The sequence below is a fragment of the Thamnophis sirtalis genome, unplaced genomic scaffold (assembly GCF_051295495.1).
Source record: "Thamnophis sirtalis isolate CommonGarterSnake01/CBP01778 unplaced genomic scaffold, rThaSir2_p1.2 scaffold_8, whole genome shotgun sequence".
Lineage (NCBI taxonomy): Eukaryota > Metazoa > Chordata > Lepidosauria > Squamata > Natricidae > Thamnophis > Thamnophis sirtalis.
Window position 1 is genome coordinate 57,872,454 of NW_028261388.1, and position 20,605 is coordinate 57,893,058.

The following is a 20,605-nucleotide window of genomic DNA, read 5'->3' on the forward strand; positions in this document are numbered from 1 at the left end:
AATTGGGACTTTTTAAAAATGCCCCGGGACACGGGACAAATTGTTATAAATCGTGACTGTCCCACCGAAATCGGGACGTCTGGTCACCTTACCATTACTGTTCATCATAACCCTGGAATTATTGTTGAATAAAATATGGGGATCAGATGATTTACAGGGAATCAAGATTAGGCATCAAGAATATAGAATACGTGCTTTTGCGGATGATTTGGTTATAACATTAACCCAACCACAGGAATCTAGTAAGGTTTTAATGAATATGATTAATCAATATGGCCAAGTGGATTGGATTTATTAAATTTATAGGCCGCCCAATCCCGAAGGACTCCGGGCAGCTTACAGAAAATAAATTTTAAGAAAAGGGTTAAAAACAAACAGAAGAAAGCGGATTAAAAGAAACACAACATGCACCCAGTCTAATCAGGGCTGGACCTCGGTCAAGAGGTCAACAGCCCCAGGCCTGCCGGAATAGCCAGGTTTTGATAGCCTTTCGGAAAGCCATGAGAGTGGGTAGGGTGCGGATCTCTGGAGGTAGTTCATTCCATAGGGCCGGAGCAGCTACAGAGAAGGCCCTCCCCGTGGCGCCACCAGCCGACATTGTCTAGCTGATGGCACCTGGAGAAGGCCCACCCTGTGCGATCTTATCGGTCGTTGGGAGGTGTGCGGCAGAAGACGGTCTCATAGATATCCGGGTCCTAGGCCATGTAGGGCTTTAAAGGTAATAACCAGCACCTTGAATCGTGCTTGAGACCAATAGGGAGCCAGGGCAGCTCGCAGAGGATAGGTGTAGTGTGGGTGTACCTTGGTACACCCAGTATCGCACGTGCGGCTGCATTCTGAACTAATTGTAGTCTCCGAACACTTTTCAGGGGCAGCCCCAGGTAGAGCGCATTACAGTAATCCAGTCTTGAGGTGACGAGGCCGTGAGTGACTGTTTGCAGTGCCCCCCGGTCCAAATAGGGCAGCAACTGGTGCACCAGGCGAACCTGGGCAAAGGCCCCCCTGGTCACAGCCGATAGATGATGTTCTAACGTCAGCTGCGGATCCAGGAGGACCCCCAAGTTGCGGACCCTCTCTGAGGGGAGTAAATTTTCTCCCCACAGGCTTAGGGACAGACTTGCTGGGCTGTCCTTAGGAGGCAACATCCACAGCCACTCAGTCTTGTCAGGATTGAGTGCGAGTTTGTTCACTCCCATCCAGATCCTAACAGCTTCCAGGCACTGGCACATCACTTACACCGCTACGCTGAGTTGGCACGGGGCGGAAAGATACAACTGTGTGTCGTCCGCGTACTGGTGGTATTTAATCCCGTGCCGATGAATGATCTCACCCAGTGGCTTCAAGTAGATATTAAATAGGAGTGGGAACAAGACCGACCCCTGCGGCACCCCATAATTAAGGGGCCTAGGGGTCGACCTCTGCCTCCCAACCAACACCGACTGCGACCTGTCGGAGAGGTAAGGGGAGAACCACCGTAGAACGGTGCCTCCCACTCCCATCTCCTCTAGCCGTCGCAAAAGGATACCATGGTCGATGGTATCGAAGGCCGCTGAGAGGTCAAGGAGCACTAGGATAGAGGAATGTCCTCTATCCCTGGCCTGCCAGAGATCATCGGTCAGTGCGACCAAAGTGGTTTTGGTGGAGTAACCGGGCCTGAAACCAGACTGAAAAGGGTCTAGATAATCTGCTTCATCCAAGGTCCGTCGGAGTTGAAAGGCCACCACCTTCTCAACAACCTTCCCTAAAAAAGGGAGGTTGGAGACTGGACAATAGTTTTTAAGAATAGCTGGGTCCAGAGAAGGCTTCTTGAGGAGGGGTCTTACTACTGCCTCCTTCAGAGGTTGTGGAAAAGATCCCTCCTGCAAAGACGAGTTCGTAATTCTCTGGAGCCAGCCTCGTGTTACCTCCCTGCTGGTCGAGACCAGCCAGGAGGGACACGGGTCCAGCAAACAGATGGAGGCACTCATCGCTCCCATGGCCTTGTCCACTTCCTCAGGGGTGACAAGCTGGAACTCATTCCAAGAAATATGAGCAAGACCCTCCCTCGGCATCTTTGCTGGTACTGTCCAAATGGAGTCAAGGTCTGTCCAAATCTGAGTGATTTTGTCCGACAGAAACTGAACAAATTCCTCAGCCCGTCCCTGTAAGGCATCCCCCGTGTCCTCCTCTTTCAGGAGGGAACGGGTTATCCTAAACAGGGCGGCTGGGCGGGATTCTGCAGATGCAATAAGAGGGGAAAAATGTGCACATTTTGCCGCCCGTATCGCCACTAAATAAGTCCTAATAAAGGCTCTTAATAGTGTTCGGTCGGATTCGGAGTTGCTAGCCCACCAGCGTCGCTCTAGGTGTCTCTTTTGGTGCTTCATCTCCTGGAGTTCTTCAGTAAACCAAGGCGCCCTTCTGGATCCACTGCCGTGGAGAGGCCGCAAAGGCACAATCCGGTCTAGCGCCTCAATCGCCGCTATATTCCAGGCGGCGACCAAGGACTCTGTCGGATTGTGAGCAAGAGAGTCAGGTATCTCTCCAAGCTCCTTCTGAAATCCGAGCGGGTCCATCAGGTGCCTGGGGTGAAACCATTTAATCAGTTCCACCTCCCTGCAGTGGGGGAGTAGCTTCCGAAAATCAAGCCTCAACAGGAAGTGATCTGACCGTGAAGATCATGTCTCCACTGCCCCGAGAGAAACACTAGGTCGAGCGTGTGTCCTGCTCTATGAGTCGGACCCTGAATTACCTGGGTCAAGTCCATGGTTGTCATGGAAGCCATGAACTCCTGAGCCTCATCAGAGCGTTTGCCTAGAGATGGCAGGTTGAAGTCCCCCAGTACTATCAGTCTGAGGAACTCAACCACCAACCCGGCTACTGACTCCAGGAGCGCAGGCAGGGCTGTTGTGATGCAGCTGGGAGGTAGGTACGTCAAAAGCAAGCCCACATGAACCCCTAGGTCCAACTTCAAGAGAAGAGACTCACACCCCACAATCTCTGGAGCAGGGATCCTGCGAGGAACTAATGATCCTCGGATAATAGCTGCCACTCCCCCACCCCTTTTTCTGGTGTCGTGGTTGGTGGAGTACCTGGAAGCCTTCTGGGCACATTTCTGAGAGGGGACTCCTCCCTCATGGCCCAGCCAGGTTTCAGTAATACATGCCAGGTCTGCCCCCTCGTCAAGTATTAAGTCCCAGACGAGGGGAGCTTTATGAATCACAGACCTGGCATTTAGCAGCAACAACCTGAGACCAGGGCCCTGGCTTCTCTTGCCACCAGGTCCTTGAGTTGAGCTTGCAGGCCCGGAACAAGGGATCACTGTGACATAGCGAGCCCTTCTTCCCTGGTAATGGCTAGCCCTATAGCTCCTGCCATACCTGCCCCTCCCAATCATGACCGGGATGCTCCGACCCGCCCCCATCCCCGTAGAAAGCCCCCCCTCTCCCATGGCCCCCGCTTTTCCTGGCAGGCCGCATCTATCATTCATTCTAGGATGAGAGGTAGGCCCCGGCCCCCTTCCACTTCTGCTTATGCACTCAGTGGAGGAGGCACCAGGCTGCGCTCTTGGTCCTCTCATGTATACACACAGTCACTCTCTCATACATACCCCACTATGGTCATTTAAAAACATACAAAAATACAATGTTACAATAGTATAAAATTAATTAAATTAAGTGGGTTCATTCATCGTCATTCACACCATACATACTCCATCAACAGAAAATTGTGCAGATCTTAAAATTCCGCACAAGCAGATTCGGAGGTCGGAACTGATGATGATGAAGGAGGGAGAGTTCCTCAATCCCTCTTCCCTCTTGTAAGTCCGGAAAGTGCAAAAGGGGCCCAAGGGCCCAGAGCCTAAAATGGCTGGAGCGGTTGCAGGGGGGGTAGGCGCCAGTTTGAAAAAGGTAGTAAGTTCACGGCTTTGCTCCCCCCCGCTTCTCGTCGTTGACCCAAAAGTGGCGCTATCGAAGATGGTACCCCTGTGGGAGCAGCAGATGGTGCCGGCCGCACTGGTTGTAGTAAAAAACGAGCAAAATGTCAGGCAGCAAAGTATCAGCAAAGTATCAGGCAGCGTGAAAGCCCCGCAGCGGCAACAACAAAGCAAAAAGAAGGCCGCACCAAGAAAGAAGGAGGGCGGAGGCCTAGAAGAACTGTGGCGGCGGCAGAAGACCAGCCGCCCAGTCCCAGCACACATTGTTGTAACGACTCACTGCCCTTATATAGATTATATAATGTATTAATAGAAATGGATTCGGAAACAGAATTAGTTAAAGACTGTATGATAAAGTGGGCACAAAATTTTGAAGAACCAATAATGTTGGATACATGGGAAAAATATGGGTAAGAAATGTAAAATTTACACAAGCCCAAAATTTGAGAGAAAACTTTTATAAGATGTTTTATAGATGGCATTTAGATCCTAAAAAACTAGCCTGTATGTATCCAAATTTACAACCTAAATGCTGGAGATGTGATTGTCCCGATGCTACATACTATCATATATGGTGGACTTGTAAAAAGGTAAAAGCATTTTGGATAAAAATATGGTGGATTATGCAAAATGTTCTTTTAAAAAGGATAAAGTTTACCCCTCAGCTATTCTTGTTAGGTATAATTACTGATTGTACAGTTATAGAGACTAACTTGATTTTGCATTTAATAACCACAGCAAGACTGTTGGTGGCGCAATACTGGAAGAAGGAAGATTTGCATACTATTCAAGAATGGACATTAAAAGTAACAAACTTAGCAGAGATGGCTAAAATATCAGCGTATCTCAAGGATCACTCAAATGAGAGATATAAACTGGAATGGAGAAGATGGATTGACTATACTCAAAATAAATATGGGACTAAGAAATTTTTTTAAAGTTTATCTTAGAACATCTTTGTTAAAGATTTATACCCTGTATTGGTTCTGGGAAGTCGGGGGGGGGGAGGTTGGGGGTGTGTGGTTTGGGTGCGGAGGGTTAAGGGAGGGAGGTAAACATTTGTAAAAGTTTTTTTTTCAAAATTTTCAATAAAAAAAAAAGAAAACGAGTATTTGTATCTTTAAAAGATAATGCAAGAAGCAACCCTATGAATGGATGCTTTGGAGTGGAATAGATAGTTGTTAAGCACCAGAGCAGCTGATAACAAAGTAAGGTCTGTGGCTTGCCTATTTCTTATATTAAGGCAGATCTGAAAATGCTTGAGAGATGATGGCAATTTGTTTTTAGGAGGGAGGGAGGGAGAGAGAGAGAGCGCAAAAGAGAACTAAATATATATTATTGTCATCTAAATATACAGAACAGTATATTATCCATCCATGTCACTGCAGATTTATATTTCATTGCAGTGTTTGTGGTGACACTAAATTATGAACAGGTCACCATCTGGAGAATATAATAAAAAATTGGGAGCCTTCTGTCTGCAAACGTAACTTGAAGAAGTTAAATGGACTTCTTTGGGAGCTCTTTAGGATTCCCACATGCTTTGAAGAATATGCAAGAATATCAGAATATTTTCCCCCCGCTTCTCTTACCATGATACATCAGCTCAGCCTTTCCATATAGGTGAAAAAAGGTTTATTATGTTTCAAACTTTCTTCTGGAAAGAAAACTATCTGCTTCTGATGGAATATAAATATAGATCTGTGGTGTCAGACTCAATTTCAATGAGGGCTCGATAAGCATTATTGTTGCTGCCCTCAAAGGTCTAGTAGCTGGGTCACTGCAACTAGGTAAGTTTCGCCAGGTGGGCATGGCTGGCTCTTCGCTGCTCACTGGGCACGCCTCACTCTGGATGGCTGAGTCAGGACAGAACAAATTACACTGGCTAACTTGAAGTGAGGACAATTAGGTGCCCCACAAGCTTCTTGCCTCCCCAAACTTCTGGCAGGCAAGTGCGTGCATGTGCATACATACACACGCATGCACATTCCAAGTATGGGGACTTTTATCCATAGAGGAAGTAGAGAGTCTTCTCCCCCAGCCCAGGAATGATTGGCAGTTTGTAAGTGCAGATGTGGATAAATGTATCCAAGCTCTCTGTGTGTGTGTGCGTGCGAGAGAGAGAGAGAGAGAGAGGGAGAGGGAGGGAGGGAGGGAGGGAGGGAGAGAGAGAGAGAGAGAGAGAGAGAGAGAGAGAGAGAGAGAGAGAGAGAGAGAGAGAGAGAGAGAGAGAGAGAGATTCTTCTCCCAGTCCATGACATCATTGGCATTTCCCTGCCTGGTGTCCCCTCCCAGCAAAACTGCTGCATGTAGAAGTGCAGAGGGAAAAAAAATGTAGGTAGCAGTTTCCTCTGAGTTCCACTTCTGCCTTGACAGATCTCTGGAGAACAAAAGGAGGAGGCAAGGGAGCAGTGCTCCCTGGTTCTGCATGAGGGAGGCTGCCCCTTCTTGAAAGGAAATCCCCATTTCCAATCATGCTACATAAGGATGCTGGCTTGTTGGGACAGCCTTCCCTCACACAGTTCCCTCGCCATCCCCTCCTCCTCTCCAGAGATCTGTCAAGGCAGAAGTTGGACTTGGAGGAAACTGCTTCCTGCAAACATTCTCCTCCAGACTTCCACAGACAGCAGTATCATCCTCTGCCTCTTGTGGGGGAGCCAGTCAAGCCCTGAAGGGGGGATCTGGAGGTCTCCAGCAGAGGAAGGTGAGACTAGGATGGGTGCCAAAGCCTAGCCTACCAGAGGAGCCTCGCTGTCCCTCTCAGGTCATGCAGAGGACCCCCAGAAGGTGGTGTTGGCTGCCTGGAGCCCTGAGCAGTGGAGGGGAAGGAAGGAAGGAGATTGGAAAGAGGGAGGGAGGGTCTGAGTCTGCCTTAGCACCTGGCCAGCAGCAGCCCTGCTGCCCTGCTAGCCTCCTCCTGGTGGTCTCCCATCCTATCACTGAGGATGCTTTGGTTGCAAATCTGGGTCCTCACATGGAGAGAAAATGAGTCTCCCTGTGACCCATGAACTTTTCCCTTCCGCACCCACCATGAGCAACTGGCCAAGGAGAGCAAGCACAGCAGCAGCCTTGAGGAGGAGGTAAGCACAGCCAGGTAACCCCTTGGGGAAGCAGGGCTTGTGCTGGGCAGTGGGGTCCCAGTGCCCAAGGAGCTGGGCTGGCTACTTGCTCTCCATGCCCAGAGCTCCGGGCAGCCCACGCTGCCATTAGGGAGTATTCTACATGGCCTAAGAGGGAAAGCAAAGCTCCTCTGGTGGACTAGGCTTTGGTGCTTATCCTGGTCTCACCTTCCTCTGCTGGAGACTTCTGGATCCCCCCTTCCAGCCTTGCCTGGCCCCCCACAGGAGGCAGAGGATGACTGCTGCAGTTTCCTCCAAGTTTGACTTCTGCCTTTGAGAGATCTCTGGAGAGGAAGAGGAGGTGGTCAGGCAACTGCATGAGGGAAGGCTGCCTGAACAAGCCAGACACCTTTCCAGACACAATTGGAAATGGGGATTCCCTTTCAAGAAGAGCAGTCTCCCTTATGCAGGAACAGCGAGCACCATTGGACTTTCCATTGGAAAGTTGCAGGTAATAAGGTCTAGGAGTAGTTTTGCAAGCCTCACTGAATCAAAATTTTAAACTAACATAATTGCAAAATGTATCAGACATATTTCTAATGTGGTGACTTGTAAGAATTTTGGCAGCATGACTATTAATATGAGATAAACCCAGGAGCAAAACAGAGTACACAGCACATAGAGCCTTTATACAGTTGAGAGAGAGGAGGGGGGGGGGGAGAGAGAGATGCTTTCTAATGGCCACTTACCGTATATATATAGATACCTCAGCAGAGTCTCCACCCCACCAGTCTTAAACTGGCGATACATGTATTGCTGAATCATCCTCATTGCATCAGCTTACAAATTACAGCTTACAACCTTACATCAGCTGGCAGCTATTAAATCCTCATTTCAATCCTGAAATGACTTGTGTGCTGCATTTTCTGCAAAGTAGGTAATTGTATGAATATATTTAGAGCAGGAAGAGCTGGTGGGAAATGAGGAACTGAAAGTAACAAATAGCTGAGAGCTTCAAATATACATGGATGTTTACAAAAAGTGATGGTCAGTAAGAAAGTAGGAAAGAACAAGGAAGTGAAACTACGGAATGTGTATGTCAGTAAAAAAGAAGGTATAAGAAATGTGACTTGAGATAAGAATGGTGTCCTGCAGTCCTTGCAGGACTTGCTATATATCATTGGACCCCATTGCAATGGTTTAATCATATATGTTTGTTATGAAATTGCATTGCTATGTTGGCTATTCATGTTCCAAATTGCTTGTGAAATAAACCTCTGAATCTTAAAGTAAGATTTATTGCTTGTGGTTTCCCTTTGTTTTTTAATCAGAATATTTTTATGACACCTGGCACCTGCCTTATGGAACATATGCTTTCAGAGACTTCGACAGTTCTCACTCTGATAATGTTCAGGAAACTGTTGAAGATCTTAGTGAGTATTTTACCAGGCTTTGGGGTCCAATGATGATGAAGATCCTGTTATAAGGGTTTGGGGGTATATATTCTTCCTGCTGCTAATTAATCTTTCTTTCCTTTAACTGGAAATTCCACCCAGAATTATCCAGCTGCCTCCAAACAAATATCAGAATTTTGAAAAATTAAAATGATTCCTGAATTAGGTAATTTACAACTCTAGTAATCTGTATATTATTATCACATTGCTCTCCTGACAAAGTTTTGAAATTTTCCAAAATTATTTAATTTTGAACGTTGCAGCTCATGCATAACTATCTAATCCTATGCTCTGTTTTTTTTTAAACCTAGAAATAAATTTGCATGGGGCATTGCATCTTCCAAAATCCAAAATGAGGATGGTGGCTATCCAAATGGTCACAAATGAGCATGCAAGTTTATCAGAATAATTAATTGAGCAAAATGCAAAAATCTAGAAATGGAAAAGAAGCAAGAATTTAGCCCAGATGCTTTAGGTCTGCAGATGAAAATCACTCTCAATAATGCAATTGCCAATGTTGGTATCTTCAGTATCAATTATATCCTGCCTTTAGAAAAAAAATGAGTGTGTCCAGCAAACATCAACATCTGCCTATCCCAGATCCTTAGAAAAATTTGATAGGTGGATAAAAATGCAAAATCCAGTCTAAACATCTGGCTGTCTAGGGCTAGGCAAAGAACCAATAATAGTAACAACAAATCAAATATAAATTAGAAAACCAAAGGGTAATTTTTTGTGGGTTCAATGGGTAATATTTGGATTATGGTTGTTCCTATTTAAATTTTCTGGAAATTAGGTGACTGTTTCCATTAATATTTTGCAATTATATATTAGGATTTAAAATCAATGCTTACTACATTAAAACACTGAAATATATATATTCCAAACTATATATTGGGAAAGCCATTTTTAAATATAAATTAACATCCCATATATCAATCCACTGCTTTCATGAGAGTCAAGTCAAGCTAAGTACTCATTGTATTGTAAAGAATGCTTACGTTCAGTATGAATGCATTGAAATGAAGCTGAATGCCAATTGGATTTCAGTAGAAGTACATAAAATAAAATGACAGCAGAAAATAACTGGATAGAAATTGGACTGACAGGCTTATTGTGAAGGAAAGCTATGCATGGATCACTGGTGTGTGTGTGTGTGTGTGTATGTGTGTGTGTGTATATATAACAGAAGCATATAAGAGACTGGATCTCTACACTGTACTTTTGGGCAAGACTCAGTCCAGTGGTATCAGACACATTATTCCTTTAGGAAGTATTTTAAGTACTTATTTCTGCCTTGAACAGCACCAGGGCATTCAACGGGTGAAGCCTTCACGTTATCTACTTCTCCAATCGACTTCATTTACTGATTTCCTACCTGGTGATTCCTGCCTTAAGCAGCGGCTATATCCCTGCCGCCGGGGAACCACAGGGGCGAATCCTTGAGCGCCCCGTCCGCTCAGGTGAGGCTCACTGAGCCACAGACTTGGCCGCCCTTTGCCAGCAGCGGGCGGAGTCTCCCGTTGAGCTAACGAAAGCGGTGTGTTGCTCATTACAACGGCTGCCCCTGTCGCTGTGTCCGGGTGGCAGTCGGCGAGGAACCTCTGCGATTGCAGGAACAACAGCTACAGTTGGAGACGGTGGCCAGCCATCATGAGCAGCGACCACAAGTGCGACGTGATCGTGATCGGAGGAGGCATCTCAGGTAAGTCAGCGGGAGAGCGGGCTGCAGATACTCCCGAGACAGGCGCTGGTGGACAGAAGACTGGGCGTCGGACTATTCTGGGGCATCGGGCCCAAGGTTGGCAGAATTGGATTGTGGTTCTTTTCGGCAGAAGGCTGAAAGGATTTTTAAAAGATTTTAAAAAGATTTAAAAGATTTCGGAGTGGGAGTCGGGGAGGAAATGAAGTCTCGCTAGCATGAGAGAGGCCACTGGCCAGCTGTGAGCGCCGTGCCCTGCTCTTTCTCCTGGCGCACAGCTGAACGCCATTCTCTTCTGGAGTGGCAGGCGGAGACTGTTGGTCACGCTTCTTTTCCTCAGCCTTCTCACCAAGAACTCCTTTGTCAGCTGGCAATGAATCCGGAATTGAATCACCGTGCAGTAGGAAAGATTAAAACGGGAATGATTTGTTTCAAGTTGGTGCATTTGAGCCCTTCCTAAATTCGGTGCACCTAATCCACCAGGCAGTTTAGGTTCAACGTCTCAACATTTCTAACGTATCTACTACATACTATGTGCTGGCAAAACTAAGGCCAAAGTTAGAAGTATATTTGCTTGTACTGTACATCTCCACCCCCACCCGCAAATCCTATTTTATAAATGCTATCCATCTGAGCTCTAGATACTAACCATAAACCATGAACATCTAGGCTGGTAGGACCGCCCTTTGTTCCAGACTCTTGGGCTTCATGTCTTTATTTGGTCTAGTAGAGTTAGTGGAACCAGTACTTCAAATGCCTTTTGAGTTTGTTGAGAGTGCAAGCCATCCTCTTCTTCACCAGCAAAGCTGGATCATAGACACTAAGTTCCTTTAGTTTTGTGTTTTTTCAGCTAGTGGCAGCATTATTCAGTGATGACAAAATAAGTAAATGGATAAATATAGCAGAAGGGTTAATGGAAGGTTACAAAATGCTTCTAAATCTTTACTTATCATTTGGTGAAAAAAGTAGACTAGAATAAAATGTCCCAGTGGCTGAATAATATACAGGCCTCTGGTTGAAAGAGTTACAAGCACTCTGTTTTGGTTTTTGGTTTGAGATTAGAGTCCCACCCTTTGCTCACAATTCCTTTGTAATAATCAGGATTCAGAAACATCCCAGACAAATCTTTTTTTTAATTAGAATATGGGAAGTGACCCCATTCTTTCATTCTGCCTCAGGAGGCAGCTGAATGGGGTCACCTCCCATCTGCTAATAAAAAAGTAATGGCTGGTCCTGAATCCTGATTATTGCAAAAGAATTGTGAGATTGTAATCCCAAATAAAAAAACAAAGACAGAAAGTTTATCTATAAATCTTTCAGTCTGGGGTTTCGTTCAGCCATTAGGGCATCTTTTGCAAGTCCTTCCCTGGATTTATTTGAGATTCTGGTTAATCTTGTTTTTTTCATGGTGGATCTAGATTGTAGAACAACTTATCCCTGGGATTGAAGCATTACATATTAGGAGAGAGCTCAAACTATGCTTGTTTGTTTTAAGTATTTCATCTTGCCTTACCCATCTGCTTTAATTGTACCTCTTTCATTTTTAGAGTACATAGATCTAAGGTGTGGTTGGCATCAAAATACTCTAAAATAAATGATAAGCATATATACCTATCCCCCACTCCACATTGATAAATGAATTCAGTGGGAATGACTTCTGAGATGGACACACTTATGATGGCACTGTCAATTTCCAAACTGATTTAACGGTGCAATCTAAGTGTTTACATGTGCTTCATCAATTTTGAAAAAGCATTTGATAAAATAAGATACAGCAAACTATTACAAATTCTAAAACAAGTGGGACTAGATGACAAAGACATCCAAATCATAAAGAATCTATATTGGCATCAGGTAGCAAATGTGAGACTAGGCCAAAAGTACTCAGATGATGCAGAAATACGAAGAGGGGTCAAACAGTGCTGTATTCTGCCTCTGCTGTTGTTTAATATCTACTCTGAGTCAATTTTTAACGAAGCACTGGAAAACATTGATTCTGACCTCAAAGTAAATGGTGTTCAGATCAACAATTTAAGATATGCTGATATACAGTTCTGCTTTCCAGTAAGCATGAAGACCTTCAATTCCTCATCAAGTCTCAGAAATATCTGAAAAATGTGGCTTGAAGCTTAACACCTCAAAAACCAAGATCATGGCCGTCAGCAAACAACCCATTGATTTACCACTGATAAATTTGGAAGGAATCCCACTAGAAAAAGTTGAAAGGAGCACATACCTCGGTTTTAATTTACATGAAAGCTCGGACATGATCAGTGAAGACAAGGATAGAGAAAGCTCAAACAGCATTCTTCAAAATGAAAAAGGTCTTCTGCAGTCACAACATAAGCTTAAGTCTGAAAATCAGGCTTTTCAGATGTTACATCTTTTCTATCCTGCTCTATGGAGTACCGATTTGGTCTCTGACAGAAAACCACTTGAAGAAACTAGAAGCATTTGAAATGTGAATTTACAGGTGGCTGTTACACATAAGCTGGGTTGACAAAATCAGAAATGAGGAAGTGATAATCCGTCTAGGAAAGCCAAGGTAAATCATCAAAACCATAAAAAATTGAAAGAATATTTTTGACATGCAATGTGACACGCAGAAAAATACGACATCCTTCACTTAATCCTCCAGGGAAAGATTGAAGACAAATGAGGTCCAGGCAGAAGAAGAACATCATGGCTCCAAAACCTAAGGGACTGGTTTGGACAAAACTCAGCAGCATTTTTCATGCGGCTGTTGACAAAAATAGGATTGCCAACATGATCGCTAATGTTCAATGACAGATATGCCGTAAGAAGAAGAATGTAATTGATTTCTATCAATTCTGCAATCACTGTTATTCTTCCTTTCTTTTGAATTGTAATAATTGCTGGCAAGTTTATTGTTTGATTAATTTTTCAGATCTGACTACCTTTATAAAGATGCTCTATAAATTCTTGATTGTTATTTACTTAACTAAGTAGCATTCTGCAATACCTTGTTGGCTTGGATTTCTATACCTGAAACATATAACAGGTAGAAAATCATTTTCTCCTTCATGGCTATACAATAAAAAATAAGCTACATTGGGTGTATTTCTGCTGTGCAATTGGCAAATGTCCAGAATATTTATCTTAGAAATGGCTAACCGTATATGCTGATATCCGCAATCCTAGGGCTTTCTGGGATTTCCCAACATTCCCAATCAACATTTGGAGGACACCACATTTGGAGAGCACCACATTGGAAAAAGATTCTTGCAAGTTAGCTTGCAAGTTAAATTTTTTGCTAGTCTTGTATTTTGTTTATTTCATGGTTAAGAGATTTATGCTGAACAACTGCAATATATAGCAAAAGTGGAGGATTTACTATTTTGGCATTAGTTGTTATAAGTTAGCCAATTAATTCAATAAAATACTTATGCTTCTATGGAAAGATGCTGCAAAAAAATGTACAATTGATTGTTCATGTTGGCATACTTCTCAGGTGTTATAATAATATGTGTTAGCTAAAATATTATATTTTGGGGAAACCATTAGATAAGCATTTCTTATTCATTAAAGAAAATTTATAGGGCATTAATATGACATTGTTTGATAATGAACAACTAGTGAACAACTAATGAACAAATGCTCAACCAACAATAAAGATTTAGATTAGATTTGAAACCTTCTGTAATAATGACTCTTAATGTTAACTCAAGAGTTAAAATTTAAAAAAAATGTTTTGGTTGGCTAGCAACGGAACAATGTCAGATTATTAAGTAGCAGATGGAAGTCAAACAAGCCTTTTATCCGATTTTTCTTCTCATGGAGATCAGAGTAGCAGACTTTTTTATTTAATTTGCACAATAACACAGTGAGTTGTTTATTTAAGAGAGAATTTGAACCTGCTTTCTTTTATCCTAGTCTGCTCTTTCAATCAAAACATATCAATATGTAAAGTTTGAAGTGCCTGACATTATAGCATTAGTCTCATATCTGATTTAGTTGAGAAGTCATGTTCATAGTTATGAACATATAAGTCCTATTCTGAACCCATTTCCCATGTGTTGATTTAAAACACAACTCATCATGCCTCCATAGTATTGATTATCCATGAATTTATATTCTGCTCTGTTGTGATTCTCTGCCAAACTATAATGTATTGAGTGCATCAGTCCTTACAGAAATGCTGATTGTTGTTTTTTTCATCTGGCTTTGCTGCTGTCTTGTTTTGCAAATCAGTATTGAAGCATGAATTGGATAGTGTGATGTTATTGCACAATTCTGCAATTTCAGGTTTTTACTTCTCTAGATTGATTTGTTGGTCCCCTCTGTCTACATCCCATTAAAATAATGTGAAACAAAGAAATTTATGATGGGAATTCCTGCGCATAAACAGTATGTATATTTCTTGTGCAAGCTAATATACTGCTGGTCTGCCTTTATACACACATAACACTTCAGTTTAACATAGACGCTTAGGCATCAAACTAGAAACCAAGAGATTGTGAATTCTAGTTCTGTTTTAGGCAGAAAGCTAGCTGTTTAATCTTGGACCAGTCACTTTCTCTCATCCCTAGGAAGGAAACAAAGGAAAACCACTTCTGAAATCTTGCAAAGAAAATGCAGGGATTTGTCAAAGCAGTATCCAAGAATCGGATGAAATTGAAGGGAAAGGGGACAATAATCAAAGTGCTAACTAACGTTGATACAGCTTGCAATTTAGAGAAAAAAATTAGATTAATAATTGCTCACTATCCTTAAATATATCATTGAAATGAAAGATAGGAATTAAAATCAATAGACTTGATTATGTGGTATGGTTACAGTAGGAGTGTCAACCTCAATTTCATTGAGTGCCAGATCAGCATTATGGTTGCCCTCAAAGGGCCAATAACCAGGTCACCATGACTAGGTGGGTTTGGATGGGTGGGGGTGGCTGGCTGGCTTGATGCCGCTCACTGAGCGTGGCTGGCAACAAAATCTTACTTTAAAATTCAGAGGTTTATTTCATAAGCAATTTGGGTCGGGATGGAACAAGTCACACCAACTAACTTGACATGGGGACAAATCGGTGCCCCACCAGCTCCTTGCCTTGCCAAACTTCTGGCAGCCAAGTTCGGGGACATTTATCCACAGAGGAAAGATAGGGCCTTCTCTCTAAGCCCAGGCATGATTGGCACTTTGTAAGCTCAGATGTGGATAAAAGTCTCTAAGCTTGGAATGGTTTCTGTGAGTGTGGGCACATGTGCACAGCATGCCAAAGGAAACATTCTTCTCCAAATCCCAGACATCATTGGCATTTCCCTGTCTGGTGCCCCCTCCCAGCAAAGCAGGAGGCGGAGGTCAGCATTGCTGCACGGGTGGGTTGCAAATCCCAGTGCTACTGGTTCACTCATGCTTGCGTGTGCGTGTGTGCGACATTTCTGTGTATGCCCAGAAGCATCCGGGTGGGTGGGTAGGCAGAGCCTCCCGCCACTGCCACTACCAGTTTGCCCGATCCGGGCCGAACTGGGAGCAACCCACCTCTGCACTGCTGTGTGTGGAAGCGCGGAAGAGAAAGTTTGCAGGAAGAAGTTTCCTCTGAGCCCAATTTCTGTTTTAACAGATCTCTGGAGAGCAAGAGGAGGAGGCAGGGGAGCAGTGCTCCCTGGTCCTGAACAAGGGAGGCTGCCCCTTCTTGAAAGGGAATTACCATTTCCAATCATGTGACATAAGGATGCTGGCTTGTTGGGACAGCCTTCCCTCATACAGTTCCCTCGCCATCCCCTCCTTCTCTCCAGAGATCTGTCAAGGCAGAAGTTGGACTTGGAGGAAACAGCTTCCTGCAAACTTTCTCCTCCATGCTTCCATACAAAGCAGCATCACCCTCTGCCTACTGTGGGGGGCAAAGCAAGGCAGGTGGGGGTGTCCGAAGGTCTCCAGCAGAGGAAGGTGAGACCAGGGTGAGCGACAATGCCTAGTCCACTAGAGGAGCCTAACTGTCCCTCTCAGGCCATGCAGAGGACCCCCAGATGGCAGTATGGGTTCTCTGAGTGTCAAGGTTCCAAGTAACACCCCCAACAAAAGAAGACTCTGAGGCTGAAGTTCCTCAAAAGTCCATTTTATTAGAGATGCACATCTGGGATAACCTGAATCTGAGAGTCCCGGGTTTTCCCCACCCAAAAGAAAGTCAAAGATCCATCCCCTGCATCGACAAGTCCATCACATGGTCCAATCAATTCACCATCCCAACTGGAGACAACTCCCAAACACTCCCATCCAGGTGCAGGCTGAATGCCCTTGACTCTCAGAGAAAGGAATGTTGTTATGGCTAATCCTCCAGCACTCCTTGCAATCCCCCCTACAATTTTCCCAGGCATTAAATGTGGCAGCAAAAGATGGCTTCCAGGACTGACACGGAGCCCTGGGCAGTAGAGGGCAAGTGCCTAGTCCAGCCCTCAAGCTCCTGGGGCTCCATGACCCCACAGCCCAGTCCAGCCCTGCTTCCCTGAGGGGCTGCCCAGCTATGCTTACCTCCTTGAGGCTGCTCCTGCTGTGCTCACTCTCCTCGGCCAGGTTGCTCATGGTGGGTGGAAAAGGGCAAAGTGTGTGGATCAGAGGGAGGCCCATTCCCACTCCATGCGGGGAGATCCAGCTTTGTAACCAATGCATCCTTAGTGATAGGATGGGAGACCACCAGGAGGAGAGATCAAGAGGATGACAAAAGGGCAGCAGGGCTGCTGGTGGCCAAGTGCTAAGACAGGACTTCCCTCAAACTCTCCCTCCCTCATTCCAATCTCCCTACCCCTCCTTCCCATTTCCCTCCCTCTGTCCTACTTATTCCCATCTCCTTTCTCCCTCCCTCTTTCTCATTCACATCTTTTTCCTTCCTTCCTTCCTTCCTTCCTTCCTTCCTTCCTTCCTTCCTTCCTCCCTCCCTCCCTCCCTCCCTCCCTCCCTCCCTCCCTTCTGCATTTCTGGTTAGGTTAAAAGCAAGCTTCTCTTCCCAGTCACCTTCTCCACCCTCCTTGCTGTGCTATTAGCTGGCTAATCTGCCTGCATATTCTGACACACACAGCTGTGAGAGATTGAATCTTTGCCATTGATAGATGAAACTTGGGATAAGATTACATGGTTTTGAATATAATTGATGGCATATTTGCTTGAAAAGTCTTTTAGAGGACAGCCTAATATAAATCAATGGAAATGTTTCTAATGGCAATCATTTGTCTATCCTGATAGGGTAGCACTTATGTGCTATGAATTCAGTCTGGTGAGCGGGCCATGGAGGCACTACTGGTGGGCATGGCGTTGATCTACAGCTTGTGGCAGCCATCTGGGTCAGAACATGGTCAGCCTTAGATCCTTCAATGTTTCCAGCGGGGGGCATGGGCCAGATCTAACCACATCATGGGCCAGAACTGGCCCACAGGCCTTGAGTTTGATACCCCTGGATTACAAGTGATATTTCCTATTGAAGAAAAAAATACTACATATATCCTATTATTGATGAATTCATGGCATTCTCATGCAGCCAAGTGATTGGATATTAAATTTGTGCATCTGCCATAGATTATTTAGAAAAATGTTTTGCAAAGTTCTCGTTCTCTGGGGTGATTCAAGTTTTCAGTGATGGCCTTCATGCTCAGTTGACATTATTTAACAATAATGCTAGAAGTCCAAGCACTATTTAGAAATTATCAAAGAAGACATTATTGCTGTAGATTTAAATGCAACATTTTGCATAAACAGTTACTATAATGTAAAATAAACATAATTGAAGAATGTGAGACCAATTAAATAAAACTAACAATTTCCCTTTTTGTAACAAATATAAAAACACTATGATATAAGTGGCTGCCTTTTCAACTTGTTTTCCAGGAGAAATTTTTACAGGTAGTCCTTGACTTAAATTCATCAATTAAGTGACCAATCAAATTTACAATAATACCGAAAAAAGTTGCTTATAATGGATCCTCATACTTACAACTGTCGTAACATTCCCACAATCACATGATCAAAATTTGGATGCTTGGCAATCGGTCTGTATTCATGACAGTTGCAGGATGCCCAGGTCAACCACATGATTTGCTTAACAATTGTAGCAAAATGATCATAAAATTGGACATGACTCATTTAACAACTGCCTTACTTAGCAACTGAAAATTTGGTCAAAATTTGGTCATAAGTTGGGAACTACCTATACAATGAACCAGAGAACAATGATATGCTTTCCATGGCCACTTTGAAACTAAATGAATGAAAGAATATCACTCTCCTGGGAAAAGCTGATTGACATTCTTTCTTTCAACAAGACATTTCAAAAACAAATATTCTTTCATTGAATTATATGAGAACTGGTATATTTATTTTTCTGCACAGCATTAACTTTTTGAAAGACTGTTGAAGTTATTGTGAAACTAATTCAACATGTTGACTCGCATGACAAAGCTTAATTGCTTACTCATAAGTTCTGTTCTGCTGATTTTTAACTCCTTATTATGCTATGATTTAAGTCTAGGCCAATATTCTACTACTTTCAATAATAATAGTAATTCTCAGCATTTCCAGTCATTAGACTAGTGAGCTAGCTGGTTGGGAATTCTGGGTTGCCAAGTAGCACTTTTGCAGGACAGAAGGCTGTTTGAGATGAATGTGGGTGCATACATATATACATACACATTCAGTTTTTTGTGTTTGTGTCTTTTAATGACCCCATAATCTCTTACATCTGGGTGGAGTTGGGGCAACAGAGCTGAATGTTTACTGACCGGATGCCCTTCCTGTTGCTAATGCAAAGTTTGCAGCAGATAATTACTCATTGTGTCCAGAGAGAGAAATATCTGCTACTACCTAGGATTGAACTCACACAAATTGTGCACACACAGAACTGGCAGTAACGCCGGCAGAAACCCACCGCTGATAGAGATGTCTATTTAAGCTGAATTTAAACAATAAGCTATCATGGGTTTGTTTAAACCCACTTATTGTTGGATCATAGTTCATAGTTAAAACACAATGAATAAATTGTAACCATAGGTAATGCTGTAATTCTTGAGATTTAGTACAGTACAATTGAAACAATTGTAGAAGCAATTGAGTCCCTAATGCCAAAGCTTACCTGATGGCCGCAGTCCTATCACCATCTCCCAGCATAGTTTAATTCAGTGGCTTTCAACTTTTTCAGGCCATAGAATCTATCAGTAAAAAAAAAATTATCAGGAACCCTGATTAAGAGGCAAAGGTCTATTAAAAGAAAATTGACAACCAATATTAATTTGTGTTTGTTGTAATTTACAGTATATCACAGAAGTGAGTACACTCCCTCATATTTTGTAAATATTTAAGTATTCATGTGACAACACTGAAGAAATGACACTATTTTACATTGTAGCCAAGTGTCATTTCTTCAGTGTTGACACATTAAAAGATATACTTAAGTATTTACAAAATGTAAGAGGGGTGTACTCACTTCTGTGATATACTGTATTTATGAAATCTATATATTAAAGTTATTTGGGGATTTTTGTCCTTAGTCTTCATGGAACTCATTATTCCATGTGTCATTTTATAAGTAACTGACTTTGACAGCAAACTTTTATTTTTTTTCTTGCTTGGAATCTTAATTCCATATACCGTAGTAAAGTTTTAAAAAATCATAAATCATAAAATGATTTACCTTTGTTATAAAATATCCTGGGTAGCCATATAACTCTGTTTCCTATGAGAAGTTATTTATTTTTATATAATTTCAAAATTTATGTTTAATATAAATATTCCAAATTCATCTGGACTCTTAATTTATTTATAACTTTGATCAAAAACATATTTAGCTTTTTGCTATTTCTTAATTTTTTTAAGCTTATAATTAATTTTTCTTTTGTTCAGAGTTGAAGATAAACTTACCCCACAAAGACTTTTCAAACTTAATATTTTGAAAGTCTTAAATAGTTTTATTATGGTTATCAGGCAATTTCTGAAAGCAATTATAAAAAGAGGCTTGTGAATGTTGGAGTTGTCAGCAAGATGGTTGATCTTTTCACCTCCCGTCTCCTATGGAAAACTGGTGTCCTGCCATCTCCTGATGAAGAGCAGCCATCTGGAGCAAATGAAGTGATCTCTCATCCTCTCCTTATCTAGAGAGGTTCCAAGAAGGTTCTGTTGTCCCCAATTTGGGTCTGAGCCTGGTGCCGAAGCCAATGATGGACGCCAGACATGAGGTGCAGGTTTTCTGATTGCTTTTTATTGGAGTACTCCAAGGAAAAGTGTTCCTGGTCAAAAGACCAAGAACCAAGAACAAAGGATTAAGTAAGCTTTATACATTTTCACTAAAGGAGAAGGTGGGACAAGGTGAGATAATAAGAAATATCATCTAATAAACATTTTAGCAATAATTCTACAATTCGTTCTATTGGTCTATAGCTATCCCATTCCTAAGCCTTGGCTAATGAATGCCCCAGGAATTATCTAATACACATTTCATTTTTTGCTGGCCATCTCTATTCCTAATTTTTAGCTGAAG

At 43.0% G+C, this 20,605-nt stretch overlaps 1 protein-coding gene across 1 annotated transcript in view; it reads left to right on the plus strand.

Annotated features, from left to right (window-relative positions):
• Positions 1 to 9,964: 9,964 nt before the first annotated feature.
• The window catches only part of LOC106550339 (amine oxidase [flavin-containing] B), a 101,794-nt gene continuing 91,153 nt past the window's right edge, over positions 9,965 to 20,605 (plus strand). The window contains exon 1 of the mRNA XM_014068235.2: positions 9,965 to 10,134. Within this exon, the coding sequence (XP_013923710.2) occupies positions 10,083 to 10,134 (52 nt within the window). The 5' untranslated portion in view covers positions 9,965 to 10,082. The remainder of the gene's footprint in view (positions 10,135 to 20,605) is intronic.